This window comes from Salmo salar, chromosome ssa06, assembly GCF_905237065.1.
Source record: "Salmo salar chromosome ssa06, Ssal_v3.1, whole genome shotgun sequence".
Taxonomy (NCBI): Eukaryota; Metazoa; Chordata; class Actinopteri; order Salmoniformes; family Salmonidae; genus Salmo; species Salmo salar.
The window spans coordinates 35,855,511-35,876,976 of NC_059447.1; the positions used below are offsets into that span (position 1 = coordinate 35,855,511).

General features: G+C 44.6%; 1 protein-coding gene across 3 annotated transcripts in view; it reads left to right on the top strand.

Annotated features, from left to right (window-relative positions):
- Positions 1-425: 425 nt before the first annotated feature.
- LOC106607173 (protein shisa-8) overlaps positions 426-21,466 on the top strand; it is a 97,949-nt gene continuing 76,908 nt past the window's right edge. The window contains exon 1 of one of the 3 annotated variants that reach the window (XM_014203832.2): positions 426-3,713. In XM_014203832.2, the coding sequence (XP_014059307.1) occupies positions 3,172-3,713 (542 nt within the window). In that variant the 5' untranslated portion in view covers positions 426-3,171. The remainder of the gene's footprint in view (positions 3,714-21,466) is intronic. The other 2 variants (XM_014203830.2, XM_014203831.2) reach the window with 2 other exon arrangements.

Below are 21,466 nucleotides of genomic sequence, written 5' to 3' on the forward strand. Positions count from 1 at the left end.
TCAGGCCTTGCTCTCTGCCTTTCCTGCAGAATGTCCTTTTCCTAGCCTTCAAGTATCTCCTTTTCTCTCATCTCCCACGCCACCTTGTCTCTCACTCTTTCGTCTGTTATCTATCTTCCCCTTCCTCTACTACCTGGCTTGCTCCCTCTCACTCTCCATCTATTCCTACTCCTTTCCTTAATCCCCCTCCAATCCATCCCTCCTGCAATCTAATAATTCCTCTCCCTATCTTCCCTTTCAAAGCCGCCCGCCCCTCTCCCCCCCGCTCTCCAGTCCCTGTTACATTATGTTATGTCCTCTCTCCCTCTCTCTCTCTCTCTCTCTCCTCCCTCCCTCTCTCGCATTTCACTCTCCTTTGTTCACTCCCCTCCCTCTCCTCTCTCACTCCCTCACTAAATCAAATCCTGCAGCACATGTTAGAGACATGCTCACACAAAGACCAGGGGGGTGCATCGGCATTAGCACAATCACCCTCACACATGGACACATGCAGTCAGCACCACTGCACTCATCTGTTGAACCGAGGGGGGTTTAAAAAGAGAGAGGGGGAATGGATAGGGATAGAGGATGGAGGCAAGGTAAACAGAAAAGGTTAGACAGGAGGTAAAAATAAATGAGGGGATAAAAAAAAGAAAAGAGAACAGAACGAGAGAAAGGAAGAGAGACGGGGAAAGATGTAAAGAGAGAGACTTGGAAGGAGAGAGTACAAAAAACATGGGACACAGCCTAGGGAGGAGGGTGTCAGTGACAGAGACAGAGAGGGGGGGAGGGGGAGTCAGCAAGAGAGGTGCGCTCATTCGCTCATGAGAGCGAGTGAGAGATAGCGAGAGAGAGAGAGCGAGGGAGAGAGCGTGTGAGCATTTAGTCCTGCCAGAGCACAGTAGTGCAACATCAACGGAGACGGGATAAAGAAGCTCTGAGCGAGGGACAAGGAAAACAGAGGAATACACTTCTGAAGAAAAACAAAGAGGGGATGGAATGAAAAAAGCATCCTACTGCTGTTGGTTATCCTGTTTCATCCAATTTCTGTTGGAGAATTCCATAAGCAAAGAAACAGAGAAAACACATACATGTGATATATATCTAAAATCCCTATACATATATATCAAATTATGCCTGTTTTCACAGAAGCTGCTTTTGGGGAAGGACTGTGTTGAGGTCCCTTGCATAACAATTGGAAGACTGCTTTAATGTGCAGCATTTGGTAAAACTGTTGCATATTAATGCTTTTTGCAAATGAGCGTGATAAAAGACCACAAACAAAACAAACAGCTTTGCTGCAGTCCCATTTTTGAAGGCTTCTTGAAATCAGGATTTTGCGTTGCCTTTTGTTGTCGCCTCTCCAGTTATTTTGCCCTTGGAACAGGCTGGGGAGTTGAGGCTTGGGTGTGTTGAATGCATGGACCGCATTCCACAGGCTCAGTAATACCTTCCTGTATTCCTAGCAGTAACGCGGCAGACAGCCTGCTCTTTAGTTGTGTCTGAAAGAGGGAGAGGTAAGTGAGGAAGACAGAAGAAAGCAGAGAGCAAGAAACAACAAAAAGCAGCAGAGAGGGATTATGGAGTCTTGGTAAATAAACAAAGACAAGGAAAACAAGGAAGGGACCAAAACAAATTAAGCAACTAACGATTGACTACAGTAAAGAAGTGGGACACTACGCAGAAATGTAATTACACCCCATGTTCGCTCAAAAGTGAGCTTCTCATAAATTTAGACTAGGGAGGACTGGACTAGACTCCACAGGCTAGGGGGATTTTTCAGCACGCTGCCCTTGTCATTCCCTTATCCCCTGCTTGGTAGCACTTGTGGGGTTCTAGTTGTCTGGCAGCAGAGCTGTATTGGTGACCCCATCTTTTTAGAATCCCTCTCAGGTGTGGTGTGGAGCCGATCCGACAGCACCAAGAGAAACCCACAACAACAGAGTGACTGGACCCCCATCCCTCTAAACCCATTAAGCCAAACTGACACTGACGGAGCGCTGTCGCCTATGGATTTGAATGTGTGTGTGTGTCTGTGAGATTGTGTGCGTGAGCGTGTGTGAGAAAGGCTGCCTGCCTCAGGTGCTGAGGACTGCTTTTAAATCTGGACTAAATCATAATTTCAGTTTAGATCTCATAGGACAATATTGAAGAACTGCAGGCTGTGCTTCGCTAGAGGGGGTGGAAACAAAAACCAACATACTTTTTTTCTGGCATAATATAATATTGAAGACCAATTGTAGAATAGCATCTAACTGTAATTGCACATCTGGAAAGGAAATGAATGAGAGCATCATGTTCCACTTAACAAAGGGATTAAAAATGGCTACAAGAAAAATAACAAAGAATCAAATGAACATTCAGTTGGAGACCAGGCAGTTGCTCGAGGCAAGATAATCTGAGAGGTGAATATCAACAATTCCCAAATTTATAGATTATGACAAGTGGATTATCTAGAAGTTCCAGTACTTTGACGTTTCCCACGTTTCCCCCACGTTTCCCTCACGTTTCCCCCACAGGGCAATTATCAAAATCTGTGTGTCCCTCTCCTAAATGAAGACATTTACAGAAAGGAGCTTGGATCCTTAAGGACTCTGCTTTTCCGCTGGCGCTGTTGGGATTCCAAATCTCTCTGGTTTACGGATAACACTTTTCCTATTGGAGGCAGAATTTTTTTAAATGCCACTGGCCAGTTCATTTCTGGGTGACACCTCCTAAACTGGAGGTGCTCCAGATTTCAGATCTGCTATTGACATTTGGCAGAAAAGGGCGGTATTTTCGCAACGCTGCCAGAACTGTGTCTGAGTCTGGGACTGAATCACTGGGGACTCATTCGTGAGGAGCAGGTTGAGATTCGAGGTTAGTTTGTTTCACTTACTTGCTCATCCCCCTTCTTGATGGCAATTTATTACTTCACACTGAGCCTCCTGTAACTGAGTACCGTAATAACTCTCAGCAAGGTAATTGAAAGCTCTTATTCTTTCAGGCAGCTGCTATGAATATAGGCTAATCCATAAGCTCTCAACTCCTTTTCAAATCTCTAGTGTGTGAAATACCTAAAAGGCTATTTTTCCATGTCAGTTTTTTTGGGCCAGTAAGAAGCCTGCATTTATGAAGTTGGTGTTTATTGGCCTGCAACAGCTTTGAGACACTTCAGCAACTGAACAGAAGCAGCATCCAAAGGTATCAAACATGGCTGCCCATTCTGTGCTCATCTGTCTCGCCTTCAGCTTTCTGCTGGGCTTCACTTCACTGGGCCAGAACTCTAGAGAGGCTGGGGCCGATGCCCAGGCCACCAACCAGACGGCAGCCACCTCTGATTCTCTGGAGGCTACGTTGGCCACTCCGGTAGCGGAGGACCAGACCATCCCAATGATAGGCAGCCGCTGCCGAGGCTACTACGACGTCATGGGCCAATGGGACCCACCGTTCAACTGCAACGCGGGCGTCTACCTGTTCTGCTGCGGCTCCTGCTTTTACCGCTTCTGCTGCCAGTTCAAGGTGCACAGCCTGGAGCAGGAGTCCTGCTCCAACTACGACACGCCCGTCTGGGCCAACACCGGCAAGCCGGCGGCACCCGTCACTGAGGTGCAGGAGGAGCCCGACCGAGACCGCACCCACATGATCGTCTACATCATCTGTGGCGTGGTGGCCATCATGGTGCTGGTGGGCATCTTCACCAAGCTGGGCCTGGAGAAGAGCAGAGGTGGCCAGACAGACATGACCAACTCTAGGTAAGAGAGTAGCAGGGGTCATGGTCCACTGGGACGGGGTGGCTGGGGGGCAGGGTGGATGTGGTTGTGCTCTTACAAGCGACAATAGGTGTGAACATGGAGTGTTTGCATAAAGCTATTTGTGGAGAGCCAGACCATGGCTTCTAGTACACTGTGAGGGAATCGGAGCAGTTTTTTTTGTGGACTATTGACATGCGCTGGCTGGCGCACTGCCAAGGGCTAATTCTAGTTCAGCGAAAGTGAAGGGAGGGCTGGGTGTGACTGGCCGTACTATTGGTTGTTAAGAATGAGACCACAGGGATGGCGTTAATACAAGTCATTACCGGATCTCTCAATTGGGGGGAGGGGGACTTCAACCACACCAGTATTATTATTGAGAGAAAAGAAGGCCCAGTCACACCCTCGCAGGCTTTGTTTTCTCAGAGGAGACAAGCTGCAGGGCTGAGGGGGTGAGAGAGAGAGACAGGAGCCTCCAATACCCGAGTCATCTGCTGTATTGATGAGCCCAATGACAAAGGCAGGGGGGAATGGAAGGGCAATCCATTGGAGCGCGAGGCTGGGCAGCCATAATTTCCCCTGATTTACCGTAGTGCGCAGGGTTGTTTTTACGAGCCTCGATGAAGGCGTCCTGCCATCCTACAACAGGCGGGGAGTGGGGGGAGGGGGACAGAGAGAGGGGCAGAGGGTGGTTTCTTATTGATCAGCAGGGAGAAACCCAATCAGGTCAGTCAGCCAGTTGTCCCAGTCACTGGGCCCATTGATTCACTGAGACCCCAATTTCAAGGTTGTGGATGACTAAAACACACACAAACATTGCAGATGCCTGAGGATAGTTTTAATTTCGTTACTTGAACAAAAACATACTTTAATAAACTATGACTTTCCAAAGTGTTTTAGCTTTTCCTGAATGCATCTCTTGAACCTAAGTTGAAGAGAATAGATTGATATGATTTGATATCAGAAAGGGTATAATCACTAGTATGAGAAAAGTAATCAAATGTTTTCATGAACATGAAACAGGGCCTTTAGATCTGTGATATATTAGAGGGAAGGAGACAGTTGTCTGTGGGAAAATGTCATTCAAGGCCAATCTCTTCAGTTGTGCTGTGAGTGGCTCATCACAGGGGTACTGTATCTGGAATTTGCTTCTCACTCTGTGTGTGTGTGTGGCGCTTGTGTGTGTGCATCCTGCGGTAAAGCTTTCTTACAGTGTAACAGAATACGTCTGCTGTTTTGTTGTGCATTCAAGGAGTAATTGATTTTGTTTATTCAAAATGCCTTTCAACAGCTGAATGTTATTGAATGCTGTATACTATAGCACAGTATGGATGGGAGTTTGAGTAAGATGAGCACACATTTTAATAACAGTTTTCTGTTATCAGATATTCTATTGTTGAAAGTGTAGTAAATTACCTGTGAAATTGATAATTCATACTTTCTAAGTTGGACATGTTTCTAAGATAAAAAATGTAAGTGTGATGTACCAGTCAAAAGTTTGGACACAGCTACTCATTCCAGGGTTTTTATTTATTTTTACTATTTTCTACATTGTAGAATAATAGTGAAGACATCAAAACTTTGAAATAACACATATGGAATCATGTAGTAACAAAAAAGTGTTAAAGAAATCAAAATATATTTTATATTTGAGATTCTTCAAAGTAGCCACCCTTTGCCTTGATGACAGCTTTGTACACGCCTGGCATTCTCTCAACCAGCTTCACCTGGAATGCTATTCCAACAGTCTTGAAGGAGTTCCCACATATGCTCAGCACTTGTTGGCTGCTTTTCCTCCACTCTGCAGTCTAACTCACCCCAAACCATCTCAATTGGGTTGAGGTTGGGTGATTGTGGAGGCCAGGTCATCTGATGCAGCACTCCATCACTCTCCTTCTTGGTCAAATTGCCCTTACACAGCCTGGAGGTGTGTTGGGTCATTGTCCTGTTGAAAACAAATGATAGTCCAACTAAGCGCAAACCAGATGGGATGGCGTTTCGCTGCAGAATGCTGTGATAGCCATGCTGGTTAAGTGTGTCTTGAATTCTAAATAAATCACTGACAGTGCAACCAGCAAAGAACCATCACACCACCTCCTCCATGCTTCACGGTGGGAACCACAAATGCGGAGATCCTCGGTTCACCTACTCTGCATCTCACAAAGACACGGCGGTGTGAAACAAAAATCTCAAATTTGGACTCATCAGACCAATGGACCGATTTCCACTGGTCTAATGTCCATTGCTCGTGTTTCTTGGCCCAAGCACGTCTCTTCTTATTATTGGTGTCCTTTAGTAGTGGTTTCTTTGCAGAAATTTGACCATGAAGCCTGACTCAAGCAGTCTCCTCTGAACAGTTGATGCTGAGACGTGTCTGTTACATGTACTCTGTGAAGCATTTATTTGGGCTACAATTTCTGAGGCTTGTAACTCTAGTGAACGTATCCTCTGCAGCAGAGGTAACTCTGGGTCTTCCTTTCCTGTGGCGGTTCTCATGAGAGCCAGTTTCATCATAGCCCTTGATGGGTTTTGCGACTGCACTAGAAGAAACTTATCAAAGTTCTTGAAATCTTCCGCATTGACTGACCTTCATGTCTTAAAGTAATGATGGACTGTCATTTCTCTTTGCTTATTTGAGCTGTTCTTGCCACAATAGGGACTTGGCCTTTTGCAAATAGGGCTATCTTCTGTATACCAAGCCTACCTTGTCACAACACAACCGATTGGCTCACACGCATTACGTAGGAAATAAATTATTTTACCAAGGCACACCTGTTAACTGAAATGCATTCCAGGTGACTACCTCATGAAGCTGGTTGAGAGAATGCCAAGAGTGTGCAAACTGTCATCAAGGCAAAGGGTGGCTACTTTGAAGAATCTCAAATATGAAATACATTTGTATTTGCTTAAAACTTTTTTGGTTACTACATGATTCCATATGTGTTATTTCAGTTTTGATGTCTTCACTATCATTCTACAACGTAGAAAATAGTAAAAATAAAGAAAATCCTGGAATGAGTAGGTGTGTTGAAACTTTTGACTGATACTGTACTTGTGCGAGATTGTGTTTTTATAGGCCTAGTACTGCTCAGCTTGGGAGAGTTTACCATCACTGTACCACTGCTTGCTTTGATTGCAAGACACATATCCCATCATTCCCTCAGTAGTTCTTTCACCATTTTTATTCAAACCTCTTGTGTTTGAACCGCATCCCAGGCCTCCTTGCAGCCCTGTTCTCCCTGGACCACGGTCCCCCTGCACCACGGTCCCCCTGCACCACAGTTCCTGAGCGGGTACATGTGTTTGTTTGCTCCGCCACAGCGAGCCTCATAGTCTCCAGCACACATTCAGTGAAATGCTGCACAGAGATATAAAACATGCATCATGTCCTTTAATGCGCTGATTCCGGTTCGGGTAGAGAATTATTAATGTGCCAAGCCAACTTCAACTCAGCTAATCTTGTGCATGGCTTAGTCTGATGTGGATGAGCGGGGAGAGACTGCTTTGCGTTTCCCTCCAGATTCAGATATCGAACTGGAGGGGATTTATGGCCCACACCATTAGCTCCTGATGTTTCTAGCAGGTTGCTCATGAATGTGCAGCGCAGCAGGCTTAGTCCCTCGATGAGGACAAAACATTTCATAGTTTGAAGGGTGAAATATTTCAGCTCTGTCTCAAGCTTTTAAAAAGTGTAATTTAATGTCCTGTGTGCTTACAAGATGCTTTTACCTACCAGTGAGTGGCTCACCTGTTTAAATCCTTCACATAGACTATTCCATTAATGCGGCTGGATGTTCACCTTGAGCAATTCAGCTGAGGTGTTATCCTCAAGGGCATGGCAGCAGCCTGACTCACCAGGAATCTAAACAGCCAATTTTTAGAATACTATTCTAACAATTCCCACCACTTTTCTTGATCATTCATAGCCAATGGTTGCCTGGCTACCCATCCACAACTGATGTTTCTTCTCCATGATGAGTCTGGATTTGCCTCCCTCCCCGACGATTTCTAGAATGCAAACACATTCTGACCGCTTTGATTGGTCCCAGACAAAGATGGGTTGGGCCAGAGCCGGCCTTCATGATGACATTATCAAATTTGATACCCTGATTGGTCAGACTTGTTAGAGACGATCCAATCGCTGATTAATTTGTTTTGTATAATGCCCCTCATTTTGAAGTCACACAAATGACTTTAGGATGGAGGTTTCAAACTGAATGTATGTAGTGATCGATAGAGCAGTGGAATTCAATTCAGGGTGAGTCATCAGGCAAAACCAATGCCAGCTTTGAAGGACAGAAAAAAATATGCAAATATTTGAAAACAGAGAAAATAATGTGTGGTTGCCTTCACAAATTAAAAGGGCAACAATTGATGTGAAGTATATTCCTCCAGTATAGCCTTTAACAGGGGATTTAACATTATGAATACTGTCACCTCTTTCTCCACAGAGGTCCCTGATGCATATGTAAAACAACATTCTATGCCCTATTATTTTCCACTACGCACTTAACACAAAAACCCAAATAAACACTTTGATGCTTTCTCGGACAAGAAAATAACCTCCCTCCCGCAGTGCAGAGTCAGACCAAATTCTTTATCTTATGAGCCCCCACATTCGGTGTAGCTGAGCGAAGAAAGAATCAAACTTATTCCAATTAATAATGCATGGGCGCTTGTTTGGAGCCATGCGTCGTCTGCAGCTGGCCTTGTTGTCCCTTGGGACTGAGGCCACTGTCCGTCACTTCATGTCAGTCACTGCGCACTGAGTGTACTTTGGTGTTCGATAACGCTCTATTGGAAAATAAGAGACCTTAGACAGTGATTCACTGACAGCCAGGAACTCGTCTGATTTGTGGATCTACTCAGTGAGCAACAGCAAACCAACAGAGACAGTGAGGGGTTGACATATTGTTTCCTGGGGACAAACACTGCCATCCATCTTTTGAGGCTTGAATACAGAAACTCTACAGAGGAATCCATGCGAGGGCACAGCCATTATGGCTCTGGTGTGAACACTGTACTCAGAGATGCCAACAGGTGAACGACTTAAGGCTTGAGTGCAAAAACTGGTTCCAGTGAGGAGCAGTCATGCACAGCCTTCTATTTACCTTCTGTGGACACCCCTGCTCACACATGCACACATGTACACACAAACACACGTGTTCATAATAATTGATTCTGTGTGCACTTCACACAAACATTGGCAATGTAACCACTTACAGAAATACACCAGCCGTATACCTATGAAGACATGGTTGCTAACATGTATCAGGGCTCAACACTTGTCCTATACAAAACATTAAGAACTCCTTCCTAATACTGCGTTGCACCCCCCCTACCCCCTTTTGCCCTTAGAACAGACTCAATTCGTCAGGGCATGGACTCTACAAGGTGTCGAAAGCGTGCCCTTGTTGACTCCAATGCTTCCCACAGTTGTGTCAAGTTGGCTGGATGTCCTTTGGGTGGTGGACCCATTCTTGATACACACAGGAAACTGTTGAGCGTGAAAAACCCAGCAGGATTTGCAGTTCTTCACACAAACCGGCGCGCCTGGCACCTACTACCATAACTCGTTCTAAGGCACTTAAATCTTTTGTCTTTCCCATTCACCTTCTGAATGGCACACATTGAAGTGTATTTAACAAGTGACATCAAGAAGAGATCATAGCTTTCACCTAGATTCACCTGGTCAGTCTATGTCATGGAAAAAGCAGATGTTCTTAATGTTTTGTATACTCAGTGTAGATAAGTTGTCCGAATGGACAAGTACATTTGTTTTTAATCACAATATCAATTAATTACTCCAATCAGAATTGGATAAGAGGCCAACATTGGAATAATATTCAAATCTATTTTTCATGTTCTAGGGAGTTTTTCCTAGCTTCTCCACCTGCATTGCTTGCTGTTTGGGGTTTTAGGCTGGGTTTCTGTACAGCACTTTGTGACATAAGCTTATGTAGAATTGTTGAGGGAATTATTTTATAAACATCTACTTAATATGCCACTGAAACCAGCATTTTTCTCATATTCCATTGGTTTTCAAATCAAGGTGATTTTATTGTCAAAAGGCATAATCCTAGTCACGTTAGTAGGGTGGTTTGGAGTTAACCCACCCCCCTGTAATTCTCACAAAAAACACTGTCAGTAAATGTTTTTTTAACACTTTCAGTGGATGCCACTAGTCTTGCTCAACTAAAAATGTGATCTGTTTCATCTCAACTGTTTAATTCACTCCAACAAAACCATTGAGGTACATTGATCTAATATTTTGTCATTTAGAAAAATATCCCCTAGGGCAATCAATGCAAGTCAATGGGACGTATACTAGCGTTTTCCAAATCAACTATAAGTTACTTACTTGTGTTACACAATCAATTTTGAGATACTTAAGGATGATTTGGACAGGAAGATCAAAAATAATCAAATAAAAACTCATAATAGTGAGGATATTAATAGTGAGATGTACAATGTCATTTTGTTCCAATATTTTATTTATTTCATTAAAATAAGATACCTAGACTTAACTTTTAAGAGTCAATTACTAACAAAATCTGAAATAGATTTTAACACATTAGTTTTCAGGGGGTGTTTTGCCCTGATAGTGGGGCAAAATGCCCCCTTTCTAAAAAGTTAAAGTTTTTATTGGATAAAAACAAAAAATCTGCTCACTTATTTCCCTTCAAAATGTGTGCCTAATGATAGCCAGTATACACATATATCTACATCTTACCAAACTTTGCATTTTTTCAGTCAGAAAATAGACATTTCCTTTAAAGAAAAAAATTCACCCAAAACCACTCCTTCCTTTAATTTACAGTGTCAAATAACAGTCATATGTGAGAGCAATATCTTTTGGAGAACAAATGTTTCATTTTGGCATTATTATAAGGTCGGTAGCAATATGGAAAAACATTGTGGAAATCTGTTGCATCTCAAGCTGACTACAAAATCCAAAATGCAACGCTCTATGGGATTGCTGGCTAGCTAGTAATATCATATAGCTTTGGAATTGTGACATTATGTACTTTCGAGGAAAATAGGCACGTCGACATGTACACTGACTTTGAGAAGGGATTGCGTGACGATTAGCTTAGCAACCACGTGACGCAGCATGACAACATGAACTCGATTGGTCGACAATCTGCTGGGTGGGGCGCTATACATTGGATTCCCATCTCCTTTCTATGCACCCTAGACTAAAGAGGCAGACAATTAGGAAAAATGTGCTTGACCCTAAATTACTAATTTCTCGAGGTAGGAATATCGCAAAATATGATCAATGGCTTGTTCGAGAGAAGACTTCCTCCCGAGTTATGATATTGGCCAGTATTGAAATCTGACATGTATGATAGACGTTTTCACGATCTAAAAATCGTATTCCTATTAACTTCCAGTGTAGTGAGAGCGACTTTATCACAGTGCTATGTCATACCGGACAGATTCCTGCATGCTTGAATGCCAATTCACATGAAAACATGAAATGACCCAGGAAATCGATAGAACATAGCTCAGAGATGAACAAAAACAATATAGTATTCAAAATGGGTGCACCTTTCCTTGAAGGGGGGCATTTTCCCCCAAGCTACCCTAACCCATGCTAGTTGATGCATCTTTAGAGCTACCCTCTTTCTTAATTTCTAATGGATATTTTCATCTCTGTCACATGCGCTTTTGAGAACAGTCTTTTCCTGATTGCATTTTGGAACATTCACATGTAGCCTACGGTCATGTGTTCATTGTTGAGCTTATAAAATTAAGAAATACAGCTTTATCAACATTCTAAGCTAAACGGTCTGATCTGTTGCATCAGCCTCATTGTTTTATTACATTTCTTAATGTGCAGTGGTTGTATGAATTTTGGATCTGTCATCCCAAAACTGTCCCAGAGTCTGAACCGTAGACATATTTCTATTGTCCAGGGATGACGGGATGCCCTTAATTTCGAGCCCTGGTTGTAATCGTAATGTTGCAATATTTTATAGACTTCCAAGTGTGGCCAACCATCCTCCAGGAGAGCCTTAAAGGGGCACTGTTGTATTTTGAGACAGGCTTCAATATGCAAAGAAGCCAATAGGCAGTGTAGCCTACATTTTTGTCTGATTCTCTATGGTAAAAAAGATAGTAATGCATTCTATTTTGTAAAGTGGTTCCTAGCATCATACAATGATGTACAAATGGTGTTAGACCATTTTTTGTACTTGACCTTTTGAACAAGTAAAAAATCTGTCCTACTTAAAAATGTAATGTCAAGCCCTGATGTATGCACACAAACTCATATGCCTACACGCACACACAAACTCATATGCCTACACGCACACACACACACACACACACACACACACACACACACACACACACACACACACACACACACACACACACACACACACACACACACACACACACACACACACACAGATAAAACACTTTTGACAGCAGGTGGTCCCTAGGCTTTTCCTTTAGCCTTTTCTGGTATATCACTCCTCACTTCGAATTGTCCTGTCCTTTCACTCCCTTCATCCAATGTCTCTATCCTTTACTCTCCCACCCCTTTCTGCTGGCCCCCTGTGCGCTGTCTGTTGCTCCAGATCAGGTCGGGGGAGCGGTCCATAAAGCAGTCAGGAGAGATGGGAGAGGCTGCTGCTCCTGGATAGGGAGGGACTGGGACCACCTCCAGGGTGTAGGTAATGAGTGCAGGCAGGGACGCTCGGATGTGCTATGTGCACGGCCTTAGTTACAGTCTTTTCCACACATACACACACGCGCGTGCGCACGTGAACATACAATACAAGCAAAATGTGTTATAGTCCAATAAAACCAAAGTCAAAATAATCCACTGGCTGCTAGCAGTAATAATCCCTAGAACACCTAGACACCACAGGAGGGTGGTGGCACCTTAATTGAGGAGAACAGGCTCGTGGTAATGACTGGAGTGGAATAGGTGGAATGGTATCATTCCATTTGCTCCGTTCCGGACCTTTATTATGAGCTGTTCTCCTCTCAGCAGCCTCCACTGCTAGACACCGTTGAATGCTCCCAGTTGTACTACACCAAGATTTTATACAAAAACAACCCCAGAACGTTTTATCTTACAACCACACATCCCAGGCTTTGTGGGAGTGACATCACTTAGAAGGCCACGCCACACCCCAGTGCAGTGCCCCCCAGTGCAGTGCCCCCCAGTGCAGTGCCCCCCAGTGCAGAGCCCCCCAGTGCAGAGCCTCACAGTGAGAGCTGCAGAGTACTGAGGACCGCAGCTCAACTGTTGCTGCATTATCCCAAAGCTACCTCTCACACACATTATCCTAAAGGCAAACTAACACACCATAGATAGACACATACAAGACATGACGTTTACTAAATCTGCACTACAGCCTGGTTTTGACTTGAATTTGAACGTCAGTAGAAAACTCTTGATAGTAGGCTTTTTGTTTACATAACTAGAGACTCACTGCTAAAATACTGTATTTTTCATTGTGAGACAAGCCATTTGAGTAGATGGGACATGTGCATAGTAACACATAACACTACAGTAATAATTCAGTGTAGGCTTTGCAAATAGTGAGGACTACAAACTGCCGCTATGTGTGTGTGTGTGTGTGTGTGTGTGTGTGTGTGTGTGTGTGTGTGTGTGTGTGTGTGTGTATGATTGTGTATACCGGCGGCTGGGACATGCAGTACAGCCCGGGTCCTGTTTTCACTCGACTGGGCCGGGTAATGGGCAAGACCAGAGAGGATTGACACAGTGCCCAAGCCACAGTGACAGAACATCAACAGCTAACTTGTAGCGATTTGTTGGAGCGGACTCAGTACCAAGCACTATCGGAGCCTCAGTCTTTATCGGACCAGCAAACTCCAAACCCATCAGTTTACCCTCCCATCCATCCTCAACCCTCTCTCCATCCTCTCAGTAATCACCTAGGCCCTTATCGTTCACACCATCGGCTAGAGCCTAAAAAACACAGCAGACAAAAGTAAAAACAAGAGAGAGATGAGTATCAGGGAAACTCTGCTCGGGCCTCGAGGGGGAACTGGGCAAAGCAGCGTGCTTTATTTTCCTTTCATCTATTTCTCCCTCCCTTCCCCTCGTTCCCCCTCGTTCCCTCCGCTCCTCCACTGCTCATTCATCCTGAACTCTTCGGTGGTGTTAGGGACGGCAGTGTGACTGAAGGCCTTTCTAAGACCAAATGCCGTGTAAATGGTCGCAGTGACAGACCCGTTAGGGTTAATTTGCTGTGGTGGAGGGAGACCAGAGACTGACTGACCCCACTGCAGTGAGTAATGACCCCGGGGTAGGACCGGCCATGGGCTAGATCTGTACATCGCCTGGTACTGATTTATCTTTTGTCCATTGTACCGTGTTCACATTTCAAGCTAAATGTACAGAATGAAAGAAGAGCATGGGCTGTAAAGCACACATTGAGAAATATTTTCAGAACTGTAAGTGAAGGGCCCTGTTGAAAACCAAAGCACCTCTCTCCTTCCAGTTACATTACATAGCCTAGGCTTCAACAAAATCTCTATTTCAAGGCCTAAAGCCTCACCTGAATGCGGATGTCCACTCTCAAAAGGCCTTGTAGAGTAATGCCCGTCTGTCTGGTATAATCACCCCGGCAGTTTCTTTTTCTCTGGAAAGCTGCAGTCATTCATCTTGACTGGACTAGATTTCCCTCACGATCTCACTCCAATGTTTGCTGAGGCTTTGGTGCACTGTGACTGATGGCCAGGCAAACCCACGGCTGGTGCAGACAACCCTGGTTAATCATAGTCTCTCCAGCCGGTCTGGAGACGCTCCCAGAGATGGCCCCCTTGTCACCCAGGGGGCACTTATGTTTGAGGTAGGTTACATATCTAATATCTCCTATATCAAATGGAGGAAGTCTGGACAATCAAGCGTTAGCATGGGGGATCCAAGTGGTTAAAAATAGCACTCAGTTCCATCCAATGGTGTATCTTATGAGATCTGTGAATGGCGGACGGAGGCTTCTGTTTCTGTGGATTCAATTTAAAAGGAACTTGATACACTTCTTAGATCCTCAATGTAGTTAAGGGGTCGAAACACTATCTCTCTGATCTTAATCACTCCTTTCATCTGTTTCAGGGCTCTTAATGACGATTAAGACTTCCTTAGTGTGGTAATGATTAAATACACTGTGCACCACTGCACCTAAATCCTGAAGCACCTCCTCGATAGTGATGCACGGGTCAACTCAAAACCCCAGGGCCCATGGGTTTCAGCAGTGTTCAGGAATGTATTTTTAATCAAGTTTTATATTCTAATACACCTGCAAGATACTTACTAGAAGTACATCCCTTTTCACTTTGATGATTTGTCATTATGATACTAACTCTACTACCTCGACTCTTTTAATTCAAATACTAATGTAAACACTGCCCTTCACACGCCATAAACAATGCTGCTTTCAAACTCCAGAAGTGCATTGTACATTGTACACACAGTGACGTTCAGCAAAAGTGGTAATGTCAATACTGTTACGCATACTAATTACTCTGCGGTCATATCAATGTAGCCAATGAGACAGTGTCACAATGACGCAACAGTCAGATCAGTGACAGAGGGTTCCCACACTGATAAGCTACTGTATGTGTATGAGTGTGTGAGAGAGAGAGAAAGAGAGAGAGAGAGAGAGAAAGAGAGAGAGACGATGTGCCCTTGAGCTAGACACAGGACACAATACAATACTCCCATTGGCCCAATGAAAAATAAAAAGTCAATGAGAAGCGACATGAAAACTAAGATTCTGCATGTGGAGTAGATGACCAAGTACAACTACACCAACGACCACATCCACCCCCACCCCAACAGCACCATGGCCAACCCCATTGTGCATATGCTGCTGTTTGATCCTTAAATGGAAGAACGCGTAGAGATACTGTGTTACATAACATGGGACTTGGCTTCAGTGAGAAGAAGAGAGAGGACTAGATAGAGAGAGAAGGGAATAGAACGAGAGAGAGGGAGAGCACCGTCGGAGAGATGACAGGACGTAAGTAATTTGATCACTCTGTTGCAGAAGAACATGTCAAACTTGTAGTGTATTTGAGGTTTAAAAAGGCTTCTGAAGTTTGTAATTTCCACTTTGAAATTTCAGACTTGATTCTCCCCTTACGAAAAATGTATCAACCCCAACAAAAATGTCCATTCATTATAATCCACATAATAATTTACATTTCCTGTTACTGCAGGATTGTTTTCCTGCTGTAGCAAACTGGCTCAAATTAAAGATCCTACATCTGTATGAGAGATCAAGCCCAGAGGACACCTCCTCCTCCTCCCTCTCCTCCTCATCCTCCTCTTCCTTCCTCTCTTTGGCGAAGCTAAAGCACATGCTTTTTGATTGCCAAAGAGTTGTTGTGCGTCTTGTGTCCTTTGCTGCCGGCTCTCAATGTGACTAACCCTCTCCTCTCCCCCATCGCCCTCACCCCCTCCTTCCCTCACCCCCTTTCTACCCAGATCCCCCTTACATTCACAAGGCATCAAAAAGAATGTGAGTCACCCTGACATGTGTTGGGGGGCATTCGCATTCGGAGCACATAGATCTGCCCTCCGCAGAAAATATAATGATAAACCATGAGGAGGGCTGCTCTGTCTCTTTCTCTGGCAGTGGGAGACTTTTCAAAAAAGCCCTCTGTCTTCCACACCACCCTATTCACACACTTCTGAGAGCCGTCCTCCTCTAGATGCAGCAGCCTTCAATTCAAAACCAATCCTCAGTTTTTGGCAGGTGCAAAGACTGTACAAGTCTGTACAAAAACAGGAAGTGTCTGTTGTGGGGCTCGACAGACATTATCGTTTTCTTCTCTCATCCCAGTGCATTCCATCTGCTCCAAATACCCTCACCACCACAAACATGAACAGACAATACTGTGGCACGTGTAAAAACAACAAGTCCCTCCTTCCCCTCCCATTTTGAGTGGCTCTTTTTCCCCTCTCTTTTCTGATGTAGCGTGTCTCTTTGCTTTCTCCCAAAACTCTTTCTGATGTCTGCATCCCTGAAGACCGATGAGTGTATGATGTGCTCACTTAGTTTGACACGGGGGCAAACACAAAAACACGCAGGAAGAAAAACACACTTAACACTAAATCACTGGACAACTTACATACACAGTCATCACGCGCACATTATTAAAGCACATGCACGCACACACACACACGCACCAAAAATACAAATACACCAGGTCTCCTCAGCAAACAGATGGATGCTCTGCATTACAACAGGTCACTAGACCAAGCATATGAACTCCTCCTCTGCCAGCAGCGCTGTTTGATTTAACCACTGCTCTAAACGTGATCCCTCGCGCCGTGTGACGCAGATCACTTGACAATTGTGTATGTGCTGTCTGGGCCGCCGTGACACGCTGGGCTGGCCACCTCTTTATGAGCTGGGGGACCGTTGGTCCAAATGACTCTGTCTGGCTTGGCTGGACTGGCATCGGACCAGTTTGCTTTAGCTGTCTGTAAGTGTGTTTCTGTTTGGTTGAATATTTGGGTGTGGGTGTGAGAGGATGTGTAAGCTGACCCTGGCTACGCAGAGTTGTATTTTGGGTAAACAGCGGGACAGCCCTGCGAGAAGACTGCATAAAGGAGTATTGATTGTGAGTGGGAGATGTCAGCATGCTCCGGGAGGGACTAGCCATAAATCCCCTTAATGACGGGATACATTAGCAACGGCTTAGCAGGTGGGACAGTCATCACTTAGAGGAAGAGAGGTAGAGAGAAAGGAAGGACAGAGAAAGATAAGAAATGAAAGAACGAGGGATAATATGAAAGAGATGGAGTGAGAAAGAGAGGGACAAGGAGATGATAAGGGAATGGCAGAGAGAGAGAGAGGAGAGAGAGAGGGCGCGCGCGAGAGAGCGAGCGAGAGATAGTTATAGAGGAGGGGGTGTGCTCTGGGATATTTGACACAAACAGACAGAGTGAGTGGGGGAGTACGGTAAAGCTGGTTCAGCCCCATTAGCAGGATATTGCATATATTAGCATTTTAAAACACTAACGTGATTGGTTTATGATCTCCTGGCTGTGAGTGGCCATGCCTGCCATAGGACAAAATGTACCAGCTGCCTTCACACATCTTGACTTTAAGCGTTGCTTGTTAAATGTATGTTTTACAGTATACAGTAGATGCCAGTACACAAAATATGTGCGCAAAATGTAGGAATGCAGGTACGCGTATGTCTAACTCTTTAAAGATGCTACAGTTTGCCTCCACATCTGTCTAAAACGATGTCTTTGTGTGCCTCTGTAGAAATGGACAACCTTTTAAGCCAGTGTATGTTTCTGTGTGTAAAAGGCCAAATCTGTGAGTGTGTGTTTGTCTGTGAGTGAGCTTTGCCCAAGAATGTCCTGTGTGTGTGTGTGTGTGTGTGTGTGTGTGTGTGTGTGTGTGTGTGTGTGTGTGTGTGTGTGTGTGTGTGTGTGTGTGTGTGTGTGTGTGTGTGTGTGTGTGTGTGTGTGTGTGTGAGAGAGAATCAGAGGCTAGTTTGTCATGTTGCTGCTCCAGAGCCCTGATCCAAGCTGACAGGTGAAGCTGAGCGCAGCTAAACAGCAAACGTAACAGGGAAAGAGGGAGAGAGAGAGAGAGCATGAGAAAGGGAGAGAGAGGGAGGGGCTGTGGGAAAGTGGAGATTAACTATACTAGGAGATAGAGTTTAATTGGCATGTTATCAGAGGTTACTGGTGGATGTTCATTTTTCATGGCTACATTTTCTCTCCTGTGGCGTTCTGTTATTGTCTCTTTAAACTAATTTGTTAAGGCATGAATATTATTGCCATGCCAATCAGTCACTATGAGGGGAATGGAGTCACACAGAGGACGGATACTCAATTTAATTGCTGAATGTAGCATACCGATACAGTCAGTGAACTCAAGGACTGCATGGAAGACCAGAGAGTGGGGAAGAGAGAGAGAGAGAGAGAGAGAGAGAGGAGAGAGAGAAAGGAGAGAGAGAGAGAAAGGAGAGAGAGAGAAAGGAGAGAGAGAGAAAGGAGAGAGAAAGGAGAGAGCGAGAGAAAGGAGAGAGCGAGAGAAAGGAGAGAGCGAGAGAAAGGAGAGAGAGAGAGAAAGGAGAGAGAGCGAGAGAAAGGAGAGAGAGCGAGAGAAAGGAGAGAGAGAGAGAGAGAAAGGAGAGAGAGAGAGAGAGAGAGAAAGAGAGAGAGAAAGGAGAGAGAGAGAGAGAGAAAGGAGAGAGAGAAAGAGAGAAAGGAGAGAGCGAGAAAGGAGAGAGCGAGAGAAAGGAGAGAGCGAGAGAAAGGAGAGAGCGAGAGAAAGGAGAGAGCGAGAGCGAGAAAGGAGAGAGCGAGAAAGGAGAGAGCGAGAGAAAGGAGAGAGAGAGAAAGGAGAGAGAGAGAGAGAGAGAGAGAGAGAGAGAGAGAGAGAGAGAGAGAGAGAGAGAGAGAGAGAGAGAGAGAGAGAGAGAGAGAGAAAGGAGAGAGATAAAAGAGAAGAGAGAGAGAGAGAGAGAGAGAGAGAGAAAGGAGAGAGATAAAAGAGAAAGAGAGAGAGAGAGAAAGGAGAGAGATAAAAGAGAAAGAGAAAGGAGAGAGAGCGAGAGCGAGAGAGAGAAGGTTGGACAGGTTGATAAATTACAGTCATTGATGTGACCCACCCAGTAGATACACATTCACTCATGTAGAAAGAGTAGTACAGATAAGGCATGTTTTTACTATTAGGAAAAATGAGAAGCAACAATTTGATTTGAGTGTAATATGCAATAGGATATTGTCCAGCATTGTCAGAGTATTCTTAAACTATTTATCCCCCTCATATTGGTATTTGGGTGGGTGTATTTGAATAAACATTGTGACACTCTGTATTCTGAGAGTATCCTAACTCTGTACATGCTGGGAATACTTTGATCTTATGTATTGTGAGAGGTATACCCATCTGTGTGTGTGTGTGTAAGCTATGAGCTTATGTAGAGTGACCTGTGTGTGTGTGTGTGTGTGTGTGTGTGTGTGTGTGTGTGTGTGTGTGTGTGTGTGTGTGTGTGTGTGTGTGTGTGTGTGTGTGTGTGTGTGTGTGCATACACATTAGCATTAATGTCTTCATAGGTATACGGCTGGTGTATTTCTGTATGTGGTACATTGCCAATGTTTGTGTGAAGTGGACACAGAATCAGTTATTATGAACATGTGTTTGTGTGTACATGTGTGCATGTGTGAGCAGGTGGGTGTCCACAGAAGGTAAATAGAAGAGAAGTGACTGCGCCACACTGGAACCATTATGGATTTGCACCTGCATCCATGCTTAAACCCAGTTTCTGCATTGAGGCCTTAAAAGTCATTCGTCTGTTTGCATCTCTGAGTACAGTGTCCACACCAGAGCCATAATGGCTGTGCACTCGCATGGATTCCTCTGTAGAGTTTCTGTGTTCAAGCCTCAAAAGATGGATGGCAGTGTTTGTCCCCAGGAAACAATATGTCAACCCGTCACTGTCTCTGTTGGTTTGCTGTTGCTCACTGAGTAGATCCACAAATCAGACGAGTTCCTGGCTGTCAGTGAATTACTGTCTAAGGTCTCTTATTTTCCAATAGAGCGTTATCGAACACCAAAGTACACTCAGTGCGCAGTGACTGACATGGAGTGACGGACAGTGGCCTCAGACCCACAAGGCCAGTCGCAGACGACGCATGGCTCCATTCAGGCCACCATGCATTAATAATGGTGGAAAGTTGGAGTCATCCTTCACTCAGCTAGGCTGAATGTGTGGGCTCCTACATCATTTGATTTCACTCTGCACTGCGGGAGGAGGTTCTTTTCTTGCTCGTGAAAAAGCATTGAAGTGTTTATTTTGGCTTTTGGGTAAAGTGCTTAGAGGAAAGTGTACTCATATGGGTGGGTGTATTTGAATAAACATTGTGACACTCTGTATTCTAAGAGTATCCTAACTCTGTACATGCATGGGAATACTTTGATCTTATGTATTGTGAGAGGTATGCCCATCTGTGTGTGTGCAAGCTATGAGCTTATGTAGAGTAACCTGTGTGTGTGTGTGTGTGTGTGTGTGTGTGTGTGTGTGTGTGTGTGTGTGTGTGTGTGTGTGTGTGTGTGTGTGTGTGTGTGTGTGTGGACATGTTTTCCTACATTATTAGGACCACAATGGCCTGACAAGTCACCAGAATGTCCTGACAAGATAGGAAAACAATAACCTTTTTGAAAAGTCTGGACTTTTTTCCATGTCCTGAATTTTTTCATATGCTATTGTAGGCTTAAGGGTTAGGTTTAGGATGTGGGGTTAAAGTTAGGCTTAGGGTTAATAAGGATAGGTTTAAGGCTTAGGGTTGGGGTTAAAGTTAGGGTTAAGGTTAGGGTTAGGTTAAGGGGTTATGGAAAATAGGATTTTTAATGTGTTTGTGTGTTGGTGGCAGGAGGGTCAGGATGACTAATTAGATACGTGAGATTCCCGTGGGAGGCGTAATCAATCACCGCAGAGCATTTAGGAGGACTGATACCATGCAGGAGACTGATAACAATCGGCTTTAAATGGGCTTTATGAAATGGGGATGGACCAGGCGGGCCGGACACAGGGAACGGGAAACAGCCACAGCACTCAACAGAGCAAATGGCCACTATGTCATGTGTCCCTGCGGTCAAAAACAGGTCTGTTAGCCTCGACCGCTAATGTGCCGGAAGGCTATTTCAGGGCCATTACATTGATATGGCGGATGGAACGATGTCATTGTTAAGTCATCAAAACCCTGAGCCCCGTGGCAGGTCGGTAATATACAG